We start from the raw sequence: 16,788 nt of genomic DNA on the forward strand, positions 1-16,788 counted from the left end.
AGATGTGAGCCAGGCCGGGCAGGGCTGGGCAGCAGAGACGGGGAAAGGAGCAACTTTATTTATATAGCACATTTCATAAACAAGGGAGACTGTAACTGTATCAAATATCAAAGTGTAAGGTTTCTGGTTTCTTAGCAGAATACAATTGGGCGCATAAACGTGTTTAGTCCTGATTTAAAAGTAGTCAGTTTGGGAACAAGTCTCAAATCTTCTGGAAGTTAATTCCAGCAATTTTTACTAAATGCTGTTTCTCAATGTTTTGGGTTTGGCAGTAAAATAGAAGCTGGAAACACAGACGGAAAATATGACAAAATGGAACCAACTTAATAATAATGATAAAACTAATAATAAAACTAAAGAAATAATAATAATAATAATAATAATAATATGTCAGGGGCGGGGCTTCGGCACGTCTGAGACTCAGACTCCCATAATCCCTTGCGAGCGCATATCCAGTTGTCTGCTTCTGTTGACTGTCTGCAGTGTGTCTGACAGTGGCATTAAGTCCTTACAGGGCGAATTCGCGTTAAAACTGATTCTCAAAAGCTTTCTGAAAGCTTTCTGATGTCCGGGCGCAGACTGGACCCGGCGCTCTGCCCCCGGCGGGTCTCGCTGTGATTTCAGGTCTCCCGAGTGTCACTTCCTCCTCTGGGACGCGCACACGCACAGGTCTCGTCTTCGCTGCTATCTGGGAGCGATCATTGTGTGTCTGTCTGAGTGTGTGAGGGGCAGAGATCAGAGCAGAGCAGAGCACAGATCAGATCAGATCAGAGCCGAGATGAAGACAGGATCCCGGGATGGTGTTTGGGTCCGACCCGCCGCCACGCTGCTCTTAACTTTATCTCTCTGCTGTCTACACGTGATTGCCCTCACACCAAAACTTTTCAACCGGTTTGGTGCTTTACACACATCAGAGGGCTCCATCAGCTATCAGACCTTCTACTTTGACCAGATGGTGAGTCTAACTGTCATTCTTTAATGTTGTTCTTTTGAGTTTACTTCCCTTTCAGTTGGCTTTAATATTGTATTTAGTTTCCATGTGTGCTCAGCTTGTCCAGATATCCAGACATACATCTTTGTTGTGGTAATTAATCATCTCACAACAACCAGATGTGAGATTAAATGACATCAGTTTAATAATTCATTAAAGATTTGAAGTCCTATATGAAGTAAGAACGCCACATTGTTTCTGGTTCCACGTCCCTCAGTTTGAGGATTTGCAGCCTGTGACAGTTTCACATCATTATTCTGTGCAATGACCCATAAGTCACCACAAAGTCTACTTTATTTCTGATTAACATCTGCTTGCTTTTCCTCTTTCGCTTTATTTCCTGATTGAGTTGATTTCCCTTTTCTGAAAATGTATTTGTCAAGTCAAATATGAGACATTTGCCTGTCCCAGCTCCTCTGAGCTCCTCTGATATCAGGAGGTGTTGCTTCCTCATTCGATCTCTCTGCATATCTTTGTAAACAGATTAAGCTTCAGGATTTTAGATGAAGCTGGCTTGCCCTTTTATTTGCCACTTAATCATCACTTAATGTTATTGCTGGGTGTGCGTGTGGTTGCTCTATTGTAAACAGTCTATGGAGTTGATTCTGTCACTGTAATTCATACCTTGAGTCCACAGGCACAATAGGTGCTTCCCTCAGGCTTCAATTGGCTGTGAGGCCGCTAGTAAAACAGTAACTACCCCCCCTGGCTCCCTGCCTAAAAAGGTCTGCAGGGCTCAGTGAAAATGAAACGCTGTGCATCAGGCAGGGGTGTGTGTGTGTCTATGTCTGTGTCTATGTCTATGTCTGTGTGTGTGAGAGGGAGCTTCACAGAGAGTCAAATTGCACCTCTGAGTGTGTGCAGCGTGTGGGGTGACTTGTGAACTCGACTCACGCGATCACAAGACTGCACGCGTGTGTGAATACACCCCTACTTGCTGCAATCAGGGCTGAAGTGTCCGGTCATCCAAGATTAGCAGCTTCAGCAGGATGACATCATCAGCCTTCATGCTGGAGGAGCACAGGGCCTCGTTTGTTTCCTCCAGTTGTGTCTGTTTTTAATTGGTCAGAAGAGTTACCACAAAATGTTCTGGTCGGAGGAAGAACCCGTCACACTTTGGTGCAGATCCACTAATGTGTCAATCAGTTGATATTGATCCAGGATCATAAATGCTGAAATGATCCTGTTAATATTACATTACATTACATTACATTACGAGCATTTAGCAGACGCTTTTATCCAAAGCGACTTACATTACATTAACACCCGGAAAGTTACAGAGGGGGGAGCAATTGAGGATTCGGTGCCTTGCTCAGGGGCACCTCAGCAGGGACTCAGACCGGCAACCCTCCGGTTTCGAAGCGGAAGCTCTACCACTGTGCCACTGCCTCCCCCTAATATGTATCTATGTATATATATCTCTCATTTTAATTCCCCTTAATGCTGCTCAAACAAAAGCGATACAAGTTAAATTAAAGCACTAATGAGTTCCACGTATCCTAAACTGCACAGTGTGAGCGCTGTGTGTTCCTCAGATAAGGAGACAATGCTCCTCCACACCTGGTCCCACCCACACCATCCTGCCTGGCTGTCGAGACGATGAAGACGGTTTCCTCCCTTTAACACCCATTGTCTTATCTTGTTTCGTCTTGTTGTTTGTTAGGCAAAAGACAAAAGTGTTCACTTATTCGGAGGCATCCCCAAAATTTCAAATGACACCAACAGCTTAAGCAGAAAAAGACTTTCTATTTGCACACAGAGTCGTAAATCATGCACGCTTGTCTGAGCTCTCTGTGGGACAGAGACTAAAGTGATCCTGTCCAGAGGAAATCCTCTTGCCAGTGTTTCGTCTCCAGACAATGAATGGAAGTGTCCTTTAGCGTCCTTTTGGTGAATGAACTGCCGTACTTTGTGCTGTGGCCATTTCCCTGGGGCTCTCCACTCTGAGACAGTAACACAACACATGTAACCGCCTCTCACATGGACCAGCTGAAGTGGCGGCTGAATAGATGGACTTTGTGTGCCTTGAATTTTGATGCAAAGCGCTGCCTGCATGAGCCACAAGGGGGCAGTACTTATCAGGGTGTAGACGCCCTGATGAAACCAATCTCATGGCTTTTGTGCTCTGCATACTGAGCGGCTGCACGAGAGACTGTACACACCAGGGGTTTGTTAGATATCTACACACTTTAATGTTAACCTGTAGGAGTTTGCTTCTATAGAACTCTGTAGAATTTGTCTCCCACTCCTAAAATAAGTGAAGTAGTCGACCATTTCAGATGCATGAAATCCACAAAAACCTCCAAATATAAGGAGGTTGTTGTGTATGGAGCAATGTAGCGCTTTCCTCACAAAATTCTAACGATACAGTTACACTATTTTGTCATGGTGTATGGCGCTGCCAGTTGTCCTCACTGCAGAAAGGGTGAACTGTTCCTTTAAAGCGTCTGCTGGTCCCCCCTCGCACTCAAACCGGTGCCAAGCCTGAGGAGTTGAGGCTTGAATGAGCACATTGAGGCCCCCAGAATCTTTTTTTCGCTGTCATTGGCTCATAAAATCGCCGCCTTCTTTGTTTCCAGCAAGGAGGGAAGTGAGCGAGGAGGGGAGAAAAACAAAACAAAAACATTTTGTATGAAGTGTCGGGGCTGTTTCAAGGGTTGGGACTACTCCACCGTGGCACTCAGTAGAAGAAGAACCACGGGGTTTGTCTTCGCCGCTCGCTTCTTTCACTCTTTGTTGAACACAGAATGCAGGAAATATGGTGGAAAGGGGGAATATTGCCCAGAGTCCCAGAGGTTTGATGAAAGGGCGTCTCAGAGCTCATCCAAAGTGGAACTAATGTGGTGTCCTGTAAACTGCCTCCAGAATTTTTTAATACAAATTGGGGCTAATTACCCAAAGGATCCAACCTCAGGATTGTCATTTCATAACACCGAGCTGGACCAGAGCCACAGATCTGCTTACAGCTCACAGCAGTGTGTGTGTGTGTATGTGTGTGTGAACCTGCTCTGTCTACCTCTGAATATAAAAACATTAACACATTAGGTTTATTCCCATTAGGTCCATTAAGTTTCATGTTTTTATTATAAGTATATTTTACTTTTAGTGAGTCTTATTTTGTAGGAGATGTGTTCAGGTTCTCACAGGCGAAGGGCCAGGGTTGAAAAAAAAATTAATTTTCAAGAATAAAGTGGCAATATTTTGAGAAAAAAGTTGAAATAAATGTAAATATTATATGTTTCGGTTATTATTATTTTTTTCTGAACTGGTTGTGATCTTAACAATCTTGGTGTCTTGCTATGCTAACAGTAGAAACGCTTAATTTGGCTTTTCCGATGGCTACTGTTGTCTGTGAATTGACATTATTCTGTGTTTTCTTTATATACGATCCGGTGTAAATGCCACTTCCTGCCTTGTTTTCACTCCTTACAGATTGATCACTTTGGCTTCCTGGAGAACAGCACCTTCAAGCAGCGATACCTTGTGGCTGACAAACAGTGGCGTCAGGGAGGGGGTCCTATTCTCTTCTACACTGGCAACGAAGGGGACATCACATGGTTCTGCAACAATACGGTAAATAGGCAGCAGTTTGCATTCAGCTCCACTGTAGTCGCCCTGCACATCATCTGATTCACAGCCTGTCATCGCCTTTTCTTCAGGGCTTCATGTGGGAAATTGCGGAGGAGTTGGGTGCCATGCTGGTTTTTGCCGAGCATCGTTACTATGGAGAGTCTCTGCCATTTGGACAAGACACGTTCTCTGTAAGCGAAGACTCGGTGTGGACAAGTGGAAGCAGAGCAATAAAGTTCTCTTGTGTCTACATAACTACATATGAAGAGTTTAATCATGCAGAGATGAATGTGGCTTGTAAGGATTTGTGGTTTCTGTTGCAGGATAGCAAACACCTGAACTTCCTGACCTCGGAGCAGGCTCTGGCAGACTTCGCCGTACTGATTGAGAACCTGAAGAGTTCTAGACCGGGAGCCCAGCACAGCCCCGTCATCGCCTTGGGAGGGTCCTACGGGGGCATGCTGGCTGCCTGGATGAGGATGAAGTACCCCCATATAGTGGTCGGGTGAGACATGTTTGAAACTACGTACATGATAATAGAACCTGGGCATATTGATGTTCACACTCACAGCACTTTACTTTACGAATTTGGGGTTAGAAATGTAAACATTCCTATAAGAAAACAAGACTTTTAGGATTCTAATTCTAATTCTACATTAAAGATCTTGGATCAGATGTGTGTGTTTGTAGTGCTTCGTTCCTTCTTCCATCCTTCCTCTGCAGCCTTTGAGCTCAGCCTCCTTCACACACCCGTCACACACTGTACACCTTATTATTCAGAGCAGGTGATGTGACGATGTAACGCTCTCTGTTTTTGTCTGAGGATATTGTGCCTGTTGTTGTGTTTCAGAGCTCTGGCAGCCTCGGCCCCGATATGGCAGTTCCCTGGTATGGGGCCCTGCGGTGGTTTCTACAAAATAGTCACGCAGGACTTTGCCAAGAGCGGTAGTAAATGCGACGCTAACATCCGAAGGTCGTGGAAGGCCATCGACAACATCTCCTCCACCGGTGAGTCGCGTAGTTATGTCGGGATTTAGTTTGTCAGATTACGAGGAGGTATAACTCTCAAGGTGGCGCTTCTATTGGCGTGTAAAACTTTCAGCTTTAAAGTCTGGACCCGCAAAATGCAATAATCCGTTTTATAACCACATGTACTTTGTTCTTTGACACTGCAGTGCAAAATGAGAAAATGTGCTTTTATTCCTCACGGGATTCCTCAAGTTTTCCCTCTTTTAGACAATCTGCATCAGTTCATTAGCAGTAAATGAGCAATCAGCTGCTCTGGGTTCGTCCTGCTGTTTACTGTCCCTCACTGAAGGGCAGAATCAGAATGATACTGATGATAATGAGGAGGAGGAGGAGCAGGAGGGAGATATTAAGATGAAGAGGATATTTCACATTCTGTAGGTTAATGAATAACACGGCATACTAATAATGTCGCAGGTATTTATCATAGCAGGACGCATAATAAGATACAGAGCAGGAAGTGAGAGAAACGGGAGGACGGCCTGGGATTCATTACTGTGGGCAGAAAGAAATCCGGGTAAACAAAGTGAATATTAATAGAACAAGCCTCAACTAGGACGTTCATGATTAACGCGCGTGTGTGTGTGTGTGTGTGTGTGTGTGTGTGTGTGTGTGTGTGTGTGTGTGTGTGTGTGTGTGTGTGTGTGTGTGTGTGTGTGTGTGTGTGTGTGTGTGTGTGTGTGTGTGTGTGTGTGTGTGTTGGCTTTCATTGTTAGCTCCTCACATAATTTAAAGAGGAATTTGTGGATAGCAGGTGAAATTAAGGGAGGGATGATCGAGGGACAAGGCTCCAATGCAGCAATTCACCACTAGGGGGATGGATCTGTGTGTTACGTTAATGCAGTTACATTCTCATTAATAAGTCAAAGATGATGCCTTAATCTTCTTCCTCTGATCCTCCCACAAAGCTACTGGTCTTCAGTGGCTCTCAGAGGAATTCAGTTTGTGCTCCACGCTTAAGAAGCCGGAAGAGGCGTCCGGCTTCAAGAACTGGCTGCAGGAGACCTGGTCCAACCTGGCCATGGTGGACTACCCGTACGAGGCCAACTTCCTCCAGCCGCTGCCTGCGTGGCCCATCAAGGTACACAACATGCCACCTGGAACAGAAGCGTCCATGTTACTGTAGCTAAGAATGAACCAAAGCCATTGAATGATCTCAGCTATGTTATTCCAGCTTGGACGTTAAGCCCCTGATCTGTCCTGACAGGCTCGCCCTAATGGAAAGGAGTGTGTGGATTCAGGCGTTTACAAGTGTTTGTTGTGGTCTTCCGCGCTTTTGTTTACAACAGCTGTCAATTAACTTCATTAATATTTATAAGGATCCAGCTTCCTTTTAAGATTTCTAAGTATTCTTTAGATGAACGGCTACAAGTAAGCCACCATTCTTTCTTTCATCCTTTCACCCGCACACTCCGCCAGATCTGTGAGTCGTCCTCGTATGGGGACACAGTAGCAGGACGTTTGCCCGGCTCTGTTGGGACAAAACGTCCAGCGCTCTCACAAAATTTTATTTGGAAAAACTAATAAAAGTAATAACAGCAGGTTTTATTTCTCATTTCTAAACTCTTTGTGTTGGTGTTGTGACAGTACAGCCGCTGTTGTGCTACGGCTGATTGACTTGCGTGCAGTGTATTCTGCCCGTCACCTCGCCGCGTCACGTGTGTAAACCAAGCACCGCTATTGACCCACAGCTCCTCTCTGTCCTTTACCCCCCCCCCCCCCCCCCCCCCACACACACACACACACACTGCAGCCTCATACACCAACTATTTACTATTGCAGTAAGTTTTTGTTTACCCGTTTCTCCGTGCAGGAAGCCTCCCCTGACCTCTGTTTTACACCAGTGGACACATTTAGCCACAGAATGGCTCCAGGTGCAGCGTGTTATGTGATAAACACTAAATGGTCATTTTGGGCTTTTTGGCTGTTTGTCTTTAATGTATGCGACCCCTATGGGTGGTTTAAGCGGTTTAGGCAGTGGGTGCAAAGAGGAGCTTTTTTTAATGACAAAGCTAATGTGATTATCTGAGTGAGTGTGAGAACGGGGTATTGAGGGCTTAGAAGAGGGAAATCTGTTGGCAGAGATGAATGTATAAGCCTAATCCTATCTGAAAAGTAAGGAGAAGATGCTTTGGAGCAATTGCATTTTTTTTCACGGTATAAATCTTTGGTTGGACATGTCTGTGGCCCTCCTCATCCATCGACCACCAACTCCTCCCCAGGCTGCAGACAAAAGCCTTAGTAACAGACTCCACACTAGCTCAGCTCCCCTCCAACCTCCAAACAAGCAAACCCAGTTTCTCCGCTTCACAAAGAGCGCAGAACAACAGCCAACTCTGCTGCTGCAACCATAACAACACACAGTCCGGCGACTGCACTAAAAACCAAACAAAAGCTCAAACTCAAACATTTAATACAAACCGCACGGGCAAATCTGAGAAATGGCATGTGGCTGAACAAGCAGGGATCCACAGAAGGAGATCCTCCAGGTTTCACATGATGGAGACATCATTTGCATGGAGTAAATGGACGCTTTCTCCTCCCGTGCCAAGATTACAGCCATAAATTCAAGTTAGACTTACTTTCATTCCAGTGAATTTCACATGCAAATGAGGCGCCACTATGTTTTATGTGGAAAAACACTTGGAGTGAGAGAAAACAAGCCAGCGTGGAAACGGGCTGGAGGTAAAGGAATGAGCCTCTCCCTTCACTTCACTTCAAATGCAAAACAAAGTCAAATTGATGCCTGTTTTGATTGAATAATTGACAAAAATGTAACAAATAGGAAGACATTGTGAGAATGTGTCCCTCACTGCCCTCTGCTGGTTTGTTAGAGAACTACAACCAGGCTGCGTCAGTGTCTGCTCCACATAAAGCTCTGACTTTGAGAAGGTCCATCCCTAAATGTTAAATTTCTTTTAGCCAATGAGGGACTGTGTGTGTGATGTAATGTGAATGTGTCTCGTTCTCCAGGTGGTGTGCAAGTATCTGAGTTTTGACTCGACCGTGTCGGACCGCCAGCTGCTTCACGGCGTTTCCCAAGCGGCCAAAGTCTACTACAACTACACGGGGAGCGCTTCCTGTCTCAACACGTCCCAGACGGCGACGGGCAGCCTGGGCTTCCTCGGCTGGTATTATCAGGTCTGGTGAGAGGGTCTGCGGTTTGGGTTTGGGTCACTGAACGAATCAAAATGTTGGATTGCGTTCCTCCTCCGCAGGCCTGCACGGAGATGGTGATGTCCATGTGCACGGACGGCGTGCAGGACATGTTTGAGCCCGAGGCGTGGGACTTCCAGGCCTTCTCAGACGAGTGTCACGCCATGTTTGGGGTCAGGCCCCGACCTGACTGGGCACGGGTCGTCTATGGCGGGAAGGACATCGCATCCCACAGCAACATCATTTTCAGGTAAACACAACCTGTCAGACGTTTACGCTGAAGGTTCTACGAATTTCAAGCTTTTTGTTGTGCGATATGGACGATTATAGTCGAAACTCCGTCTTAAAACACAGACTTGACTTTTGTGTCTGCTTGTTACAGTAATGGAGGACTGGACCCGTGGTCAGCAGGGGGCGTCACCGCCAACATCACAGATTCTTTAGTGGCCATCATGATTCCAGACGGAGCTCATCACCTGGACCTGCGCTACAGCCACGTCGACGACCCTCCGTCAGTCCGTGCAGCCCGGGCGTTGGAGGTGAAGTACTTCCAGGAGTGGATCAGGAAGGCCAAAGAGGTACTTTGAAGAACACCGCCCCCTAGTGGCTAAAAACACCAACATCTAATTCACCACTCGGACGTCGATGAGCTTTAATTCTCCTCTTGCTTCACACGGTGCTGGGTCATTAAGCCAAAGTTTGTCTGTCTTTAATGATGAATTTTGGATAAAAAATGTCTTAAATTTGTAGCTAATGCTTTCTCAAAGTGTTTTAATTACTTAATGAGATACACTCCTTTGCTTAATGCCAAACAAATGTTTTTTTTAAACAATCTTTAAGGGCTCTGAGACAGAAAATTGTTATTGCAAAGATCTTTTTATCTTGTTAAAGCCATCGAGAAGTAGAAACATCTTTGTCTGTGTGTGTGTGTGTGTGTGTGTGTGTGTGTGTGTGTGTGTGTGTGTGTGTGTATTGCAATAAATGTTCAACATGTTCTGGTAGCACCTTTGCTGCATTTGCTCGTATTTTGGCAGTGAACCCTTTAATAAGTCTCAGGAGAAAACGGGAAGAAAATCAAGTTTATGTCTCTTAAAGATTTTTCACTGCACTAAATTTCATATTAAATCAGATTTGATTACATCAGATCAGTGTGTTTCTTATTGTCCCTTCACGCCTCACACCAGCTTCTCTTTTCATTAAAAGCTGCGTATGATATCATCAGGCACGCTGCTCTCATCATGTTTCAGTTGCGATCCGGGGTCTTGTCGGTCTTTGTCGGCGTTTCAGAAATGTCCTCCGTCTTGCAGGAACAATTGCACAGTCTTGAGATTTAATAAAAGCCCAATCGGAGGAGGCCAATAAAGCGAGTGGCAGGAGGTTATTGCAGCTACGCCCGGTGACCTCGCCCCTGCCGACCCACCGGTGGGATTCCCCTCTCGACACGTATTCATTCGCCCGCTGCCATTAAAGCTCTAAATTGCAGCACCAGGACATGCGATGGTTGCTGGTTTGCTGCCCCCCTGCTAGTAATATTATTAATACAAGTGGCAGGGAGCCGCAGAGGTTGATGGAAGGTTAAGAGTGAAGCGGTGAGTGGACGCAGGAAGCAGCGGGCGCCTGAAAGCCTTTTGTGGTCGGCGATGAAGTCACGTTTTATTTCCCTTTTTTCTCTTTTTCCCCTGAATGTCAAGATGAAAACGCCTTTGCTGAAATGTCATATGGGAAATGCCAACTTTGACTACCAATGGAACGTTTCTTCCTCTTGCTTTGTAATGTCCTTTGAGCCATTCTTTCCCTCTTCCCCCCCCCTCCTCCTCTTCCTCATCTCTTTTAAGCAGTTGTTCTTGACATGACACGACTTTGTGAAGCAGATGGTGAACATGTCCTTCGCAGCTATGTCAGTTGATTTTCCTACCCGGGGACACAAAAGCCTCCACTGCTCGACACTTTGTCACAGACCTTGACTGGATCTCACAAGGCCCCATGTCGAGGAGGAACCATATCTAAACATGGGGGAGGACCGGGTCCACGTCGCTAAATGCCTTCCTTCCACTTTTTCTCAGGACTTTGAGAGGTCATAAATTGCGCTCGGCCCCTTTCTATGTCTCTGACACCGGCCATCAATCAAAGGTGTTATTAGTATTCGCTCCACCCCAAACTCAGCCAACGTCCCGGCTCAGACGGGGGACCACACACTCGTAGGAAGAGATTAGGCCCTGTGTGTGTGTGTGTGTGTGTGTGTGTGTGTGTGTGTGTGTGTGTGTGTGTGTGTGTGTGTGTGTGTGTGTGTGTGTGTGTGTGTGTGTGTGTGTGTGTGTGTGTGTGTGTGTGTGTGTGTGTGTGTGTGTGTGTGTCAGTCATCCCGGGGGGGTTGGGTGCTGCTTGCTGAATAAGTGAGTTCTCAGCGAGAGGTAATGTTTATCCATTATCCCAACAGTAGATAGATAATCACAATAATTAAGACATAAGAGCAACACCATCTTATTCCATCAATTCAGACATAAATTGAATTAAAATCATTACATTTTATGTCAGTTGAAGTACTTGATAATCCTGACGTATGGTTTGCTAATTCATTCTGACACAATAACAATGCAGTGGTGATTTGTTATTGGTTTGTTGCCATTTGGCGCCTGATCGGGAGCCAATCAGAGGAGATTCAGTCTGTATCCAGTGTGCTGACTCAGAGATAAAGATACAATCAGACATTAGCTTATTAACTCATCAACTGTTCAACCACAGACCTCCAAAGTTTCGGTTTTTAAGTAATTAAGAGGAAATGTCTCGTTTATTTGTTGCAAAGCGTTTTGGGCTTAACACAAAGTCTTTAAAGAGCCCGAGAGAGCCCAGCAAACATAACAATCCTAAAATTATACTTTGTTTTTAATGGAGCAATTCAGGTTAAGAGCTTAATTTTACATTTGGAGTTAATTCCTTATTTGTTCCTTAAATGTTGCTCAGTAGCTGCTCTGGATTTAACAACATGCCTGTGGGAAAGAAGACGCACTAATTAATTTGTCCAATTAAAATCTGCCAAGGTCGAACCACAGAACGGGTTTTTCAGTCTATATACAGTATATCTATGTATGTTTCAATGTATAGTTTAGTCTCTGTGATGAATGTTTGTTGATTTTAAGTCTAAACCTCCTCATTTCTTTATTTTTATATATTTCCCCCCTAGCTGGTCTTCCTCAGCCCCCGCCCCCCTTCGTCCTCTCCGCTTTTATGCCACAATAGAAACTTGTTTCCGGGATCTCAGCGTCAGGGCTCTGTGATGTGAATGACCCACCAGCACAAAAGCCAAAGCCCCCTTGACTGGAAAAAAAAGGGGGTTATGGCTGCCATGGCTGTGATGATGTCACTCTGCCAAAACTGTGCCGCCAGCAAAGAGAGCGAGAGGCGAAATGGCTGTGGGCAGGCAGAGAGACGTGGCGATGAAGCTGCTGCTGCTGCTACTACTGCTGCTACTGCTGCCGTCCATTTGCTTCCTCTCCTACTGGTTTGTGTCTGAGGCAAAAATAATGGAACTCCGTGTGGAAATGTGCTCAAACTGAACATCCCAACGTTTGTAAAGTTTCCCCTCATTCATCCTCGTCTGTCCTGTGAAGCTCCACAGCTCTTTCACTCACTCAGCACCTCCATTAAAAAGAGAGATGTTCTTTGTTTTGTAACTATTTGTAGCTCTCAGATTTTACTTTTTTTCCCCCTGGAATTCCTTTCAGTCCCAGGCTTGTGTTGGGACACAGATAATTAGATCAGTGCTATCACTTTCACTGTCCCCTTTCTCCCCCGGGAATTAACATAAGAAAGCAACAGCCCCTCTCCCTCGCCGCTTCAGACTCTTTCTCTCTCTCCCTCCAAACTCCTAAATGAGTCGCCGCCTCACCTCAACACGGAGATTTAAGGAGGAAAGGGCTCATCATATTTCAATCATCCAACCAAAGGAATCTCAGAGGAAATACAAAGATAAGAACAGATAAATGTTTGTGACTGTCGACTGGTTTACACTCTTGCCCTCTCCAGTGATTTGGGATCTTCTTCGCACTCTGAATTGATGTGAAATTCCCGGAAATTCCACTTAAATTGGGATAAGTACTGGCAAGGGGTCAATTCCAGGATTTAGACACACCCTTCACTGTATTCACTGCGGGCCAAGAAAGTTCCTGCAAACACAGGATTGTTTACAGCAGAGGTTTCATACCAGGATTTCTTAAGGTCAACATTTCTTCTGGCACACTGAGCTTGAACTGCACTTTATTCCCCTTTAATTTAACAGCTCCGGCAGCTTTTCTAGTTAAATCGACTGTTCATTATTGAGACCCATTTTACGAAGGGGCTGTGAGGTGCAATTTAATGAATCTCTGGCACAAAGCTCCCTTTCACTGCCGGGCGAAGAATAGAGGCTATTTAGACCCTGTAGGGCTTTATGTCAAAGGCAGCCCATAATAGTTGTCAGGCCAGGGCAGAAATTCCCACTGGCCTGGGAATGCACCAGAAATCAACTTTTGCCATGAGCAGATTAAGACACAAGCAAGCAGTTGGGAAGATTCTCCCCTAAATAGTGGCATCTGTTGGGGCGCAAAGATTTTCCCACAGAATCAGAGGAGTCTTCCTGGTTACTGTACGGCAGAGACGGCGTTTGATCGCCTGCTGCACTGTGACGCAGAGAGGAAGGAAAACTGGATCACAAGTTTACATACAAAACAGGAAAATACACAAGTTTAAGTTGATAACTTTGTGTATAAATGGGATACTTCATGTTTTGAAGAGGATGTTTGTGTTCCTTCTCTGTGGAAGAGTAAGAAGTCCTCAAATCCTTCACTTAAATGGAAGTTTGGAAAACTACTGCATTACAGTAGTAGCAGTACATGTCTGCAAAAATATAATAAATAAACTTAGGTAATAGTCCAAAAGTTTACTCTGATATAAAAAGTTAGTATGTTAGTATGATTTGTATCAGAGTTAAATTCAGTCATGAAATCTTGCATGAGGACAGAGAATTTTCAGTTTTTTTTTCAGATTTTATTATACAATGATCAAGTAAACAAAGTAAACAAAATAACAAAATAATAAAAATCATTAAAAGTTTTTCTCCTCTTTCATCTTGGTTAAATTCACCTCTTGTCATTTCTAAAACTCTGTAATCAATTGATTGTCGAGTCAAAATAAGGTTTTTATGTGACAACAACATAGCAACTGTCAAAAATGTGAAAATACAAATAGTACTATTAGTAGTGTTAGAGTACTAATTAGCACCTATAGTGGAGTAAATGTCTTTTGTTGTAGAATAGAAGAAGAAATCACCACAAAATGTAAACAGTCAAATAAAGTACAAATACCTCAACATTCCACATTTAGACACAGTGTTGGACTTAATGTACTTGGTTACTTTGCTTCTCTGCAGTGTTACAGTAATATGCTCCACTTTCATGAGCGTGTTTTTGGTTCAGCGCTCACACAAACACTCAAACTGGAGGAAGGGGGGGGGGGGGCTGTGACGGAGTTTATTGTCTTCAGCTCAGCAGGAACTTTGAGACAAATCCTTCTTAGTTGCAGGTGGTCGAGCACAAGCAAAGAGTTAAGTCCTGTGGTCCCGTCGCTCCTCCTCTTTGATGTTCTGACATCATTAGTCCGGCCCCCTGAAAGATCTCCCCGCTTTGCTCAGCGCCCGTCACTTCTACTCTGGAATGTTTACAGGAACTTCACGAGCAGCATCAGGACCAAGCGTTAAACAGAAGGAAGAGAAGAGAAGGAGAAATGCTCTGAACAAACTTTATCTTTGGCGACAGCAGCAGATGCCACAGGTGCAGCCGCCGCCGCCGCCGCCGCGCTCAGCACAGTAATGGCTGTTCAGACTGCAATCATGAACCCTCAGTTCATGAATTTCTGCTTCCCCGGCTCTGTGATGGAGTACGACGTGGAGAAAAGTCTGGATGGGAGTCTCCTGGGCGAGGCCGACAACGACGAGGACTACAAAGAGACCACGAGGGACCTGCTCAGCTTCATAGACTCGGCCTCCAGCAACATTAAACTGGCTCTGGACAAGCCTGCCAAGTCCAAGAGGAAAGTCAACCACCGCAAGTATCTGCAGAAGCAGATCAAGAGGTGCACGGGCATTATAACACCAGGCAACGCAGCAGAGGCAGCGGTCAAAAGGCAGGGCTCCCCCCCTGCCCAGCCCAGCCCCCTGCACAGCAAGACTCTACCTAAGCGTGACGGCGTCCAGGCCAATTTACAGAGCAAGAGCTTGGCAGCGCTGTTCAACCCCGTGAAGGACATTAGGGGTGAGAAAACCAAGAAGCCGCCCCTGAGGCATCGCAACCTGCCGCCGTCGTTCTTTACCGAACCTGCCAACTGCTCCAAAGTCAGCTCCACGTCCGGCATGACGCTGAAGGACCTGGAGCGCGGCAGCCCGGAGGCCGCAGAGTTCTTTGAACTTCTGGGGCCCGATTACAGCAACATGCTCAGCGAGCAGGACCTTTATCAAAACCTGCCTGTGCGGGTGCAGCCAGACATGGGAGGAGGCCTGGATGCTGCTTCCTATGATTCTCACCATTTAGTTGGGGGTCTGCTCTATTCTGAGCCCTGGACTAGCTGCTCTGGACCCGCTAAGAAACTGGGGGAGACGCTGCGTTCGGGCCCGGCTCCGCCTCCAGCTTACTGTCACACGGACTCGGCCGTTGGGCCCGTAGAGGACAACGCACTGTGCACTTTGGCCTTCTCCAACTTCTTCACAGACTGCTCCATACCTCAGGTCACTTATGATTTAAGTGGTGGATATAACAGAGCGACGTATTCATCTCTATGAGAAACTGATGAGTCTGTGTTAGGATCCAGTGAGGAGTTTAACATTAGAGAGAGAGAGAGAGAGAGAGAGAATCTAATCTTCCTGTTCATGTTTGACTGTTTTGGAAATAATATTGCAACTGTGATGTGAACATGTGTAGCCTCACTGCCCAGCAGCTGTTTGTATCTTTGAGATTTTCCGCAGAGAAACAAGGGAGTCGCTATTTTTCTCTCTCAAACGTTTTGTAAAAAAAAAAAATCAAAGCAATATACACAATTAAGTTTAATAAACTATTCAGTTAAATGTTAAATTGTTTCATATGTGGATGTGATTTTGTTTATCTCAGGCATTACACAGGACACCTGCAGTGGAGTCTGATTTGGGTTTGATTTCAGCTTTGGGGAAAGTAAATGAAAACGTACCGGATGCAGAGACAATAGCTGCTTTTAGTGTGTTTAACATCATTTAATGGTAGAACAGTGTGTTAGAGCTCAATGTGTCTCACTGGAAAGAACAAACTGCACTTTCTCTTTTCTGTTAATCACATTTGCGTGCAGGGCTGCAGGAGGAAAAAGCTCATTTGCTGGAATGATGATTACGCCTGCGTGTGGTGACGTGCTTGTGTGGCAGCAAATTACAGCTGGTGAAATGATTTCCACCGTGTGTGTGTGTGCGTGTGTGCCTGGCGACCTGTCCAGGTGACACCCTGACTCCCAGTTGAGTGATCGCCTCTCCGGCCCCGCGGCCCTGCACCGGATAAGACCGGATACAAACCGGATGGACACTTTTCCTTTTCCTCTTCCTCTCTTGGGGGAGTGAAGCCTGTAATGTGTGTAGCTACTGTGAGAGGCAGAATAAAGCTGGACTTTATTACTGTGGAAGGAAGCGAGTCCTGATTGAGTTCAACCGAGCAACAGCGGTGCAGGTTTAGACTTTATTCATGTTCATCACACAACCATAGAACCATATTTTGTTTGTTTGTTTGTTTGTTTGTATATTTTGTATTTTTGCACTAAAGAAAGCAGCGTCTGGATACTGAAAGTCTTCTTCTAAACGGAACAAATCATCTGCGATATCTGAGATTGTTTCAACCTTTATTCTATCCAATTTGGAACATCTTAATAATTGCTAATATGAACAATATCTGATTTTCCATAAATGCCATCACTGATGATTGTGTAACAGAAGCACATGTTTGACATTTCTCTGGGGTTACTCATTAATTGGGACTCTTCTTCTTCTTCTTCTTCTTCTTCTT

At 45.2% G+C, this 16,788-nt stretch overlaps 2 protein-coding genes across 2 annotated transcripts; both read left to right on the forward strand.

The window, feature by feature from the left end:
• The first annotated feature begins 451 nt into the window (after nucleotides 1–451).
• Nucleotides 452–9,888, forward strand: prcp (prolylcarboxypeptidase (angiotensinase C)). Its single transcript, XM_076146469.1, has 9 exons — nucleotides 452–955; nucleotides 4,424–4,564; nucleotides 4,651–4,752; nucleotides 4,885–5,066; nucleotides 5,412–5,569; nucleotides 6,496–6,668; nucleotides 8,561–8,728; nucleotides 8,806–8,993; nucleotides 9,126–9,888. The coding sequence occupies exons 1-9, from the start codon at nucleotides 779–781 to the stop codon at nucleotides 9,328–9,330; spliced, it is 1,494 nt and encodes a 497-aa protein (XP_076002584.1). The 5' UTR covers nucleotides 452–778; the 3' UTR covers nucleotides 9,331–9,888.
• A 4,550-nt stretch (nucleotides 9,889–14,438) lies between these two features.
• On the forward strand, nucleotides 14,439–16,377 carry fam181b (family with sequence similarity 181 member B). The gene has a single exon (XM_076146421.1). The coding sequence runs from the start codon at nucleotides 14,586–14,588 to the stop codon at nucleotides 15,549–15,551; it is 966 nt and encodes a 321-aa protein (XP_076002536.1). The 5' UTR covers nucleotides 14,439–14,585; the 3' UTR covers nucleotides 15,552–16,377.
• The last annotated feature ends 411 nt before the right edge of the window (nucleotides 16,378–16,788 follow it).

Source organism: Genypterus blacodes, unplaced genomic scaffold (assembly GCF_046128005.1).
Source record: "Genypterus blacodes isolate CSIRO-AG114 ecotype Tasmania unplaced genomic scaffold, CSIRO-AGI_Gbla_v1 ptg000032l_1, whole genome shotgun sequence".
In the NCBI taxonomy this organism is placed as follows: Eukaryota; Metazoa; Chordata; class Actinopteri; order Ophidiiformes; family Ophidiidae; genus Genypterus; species Genypterus blacodes.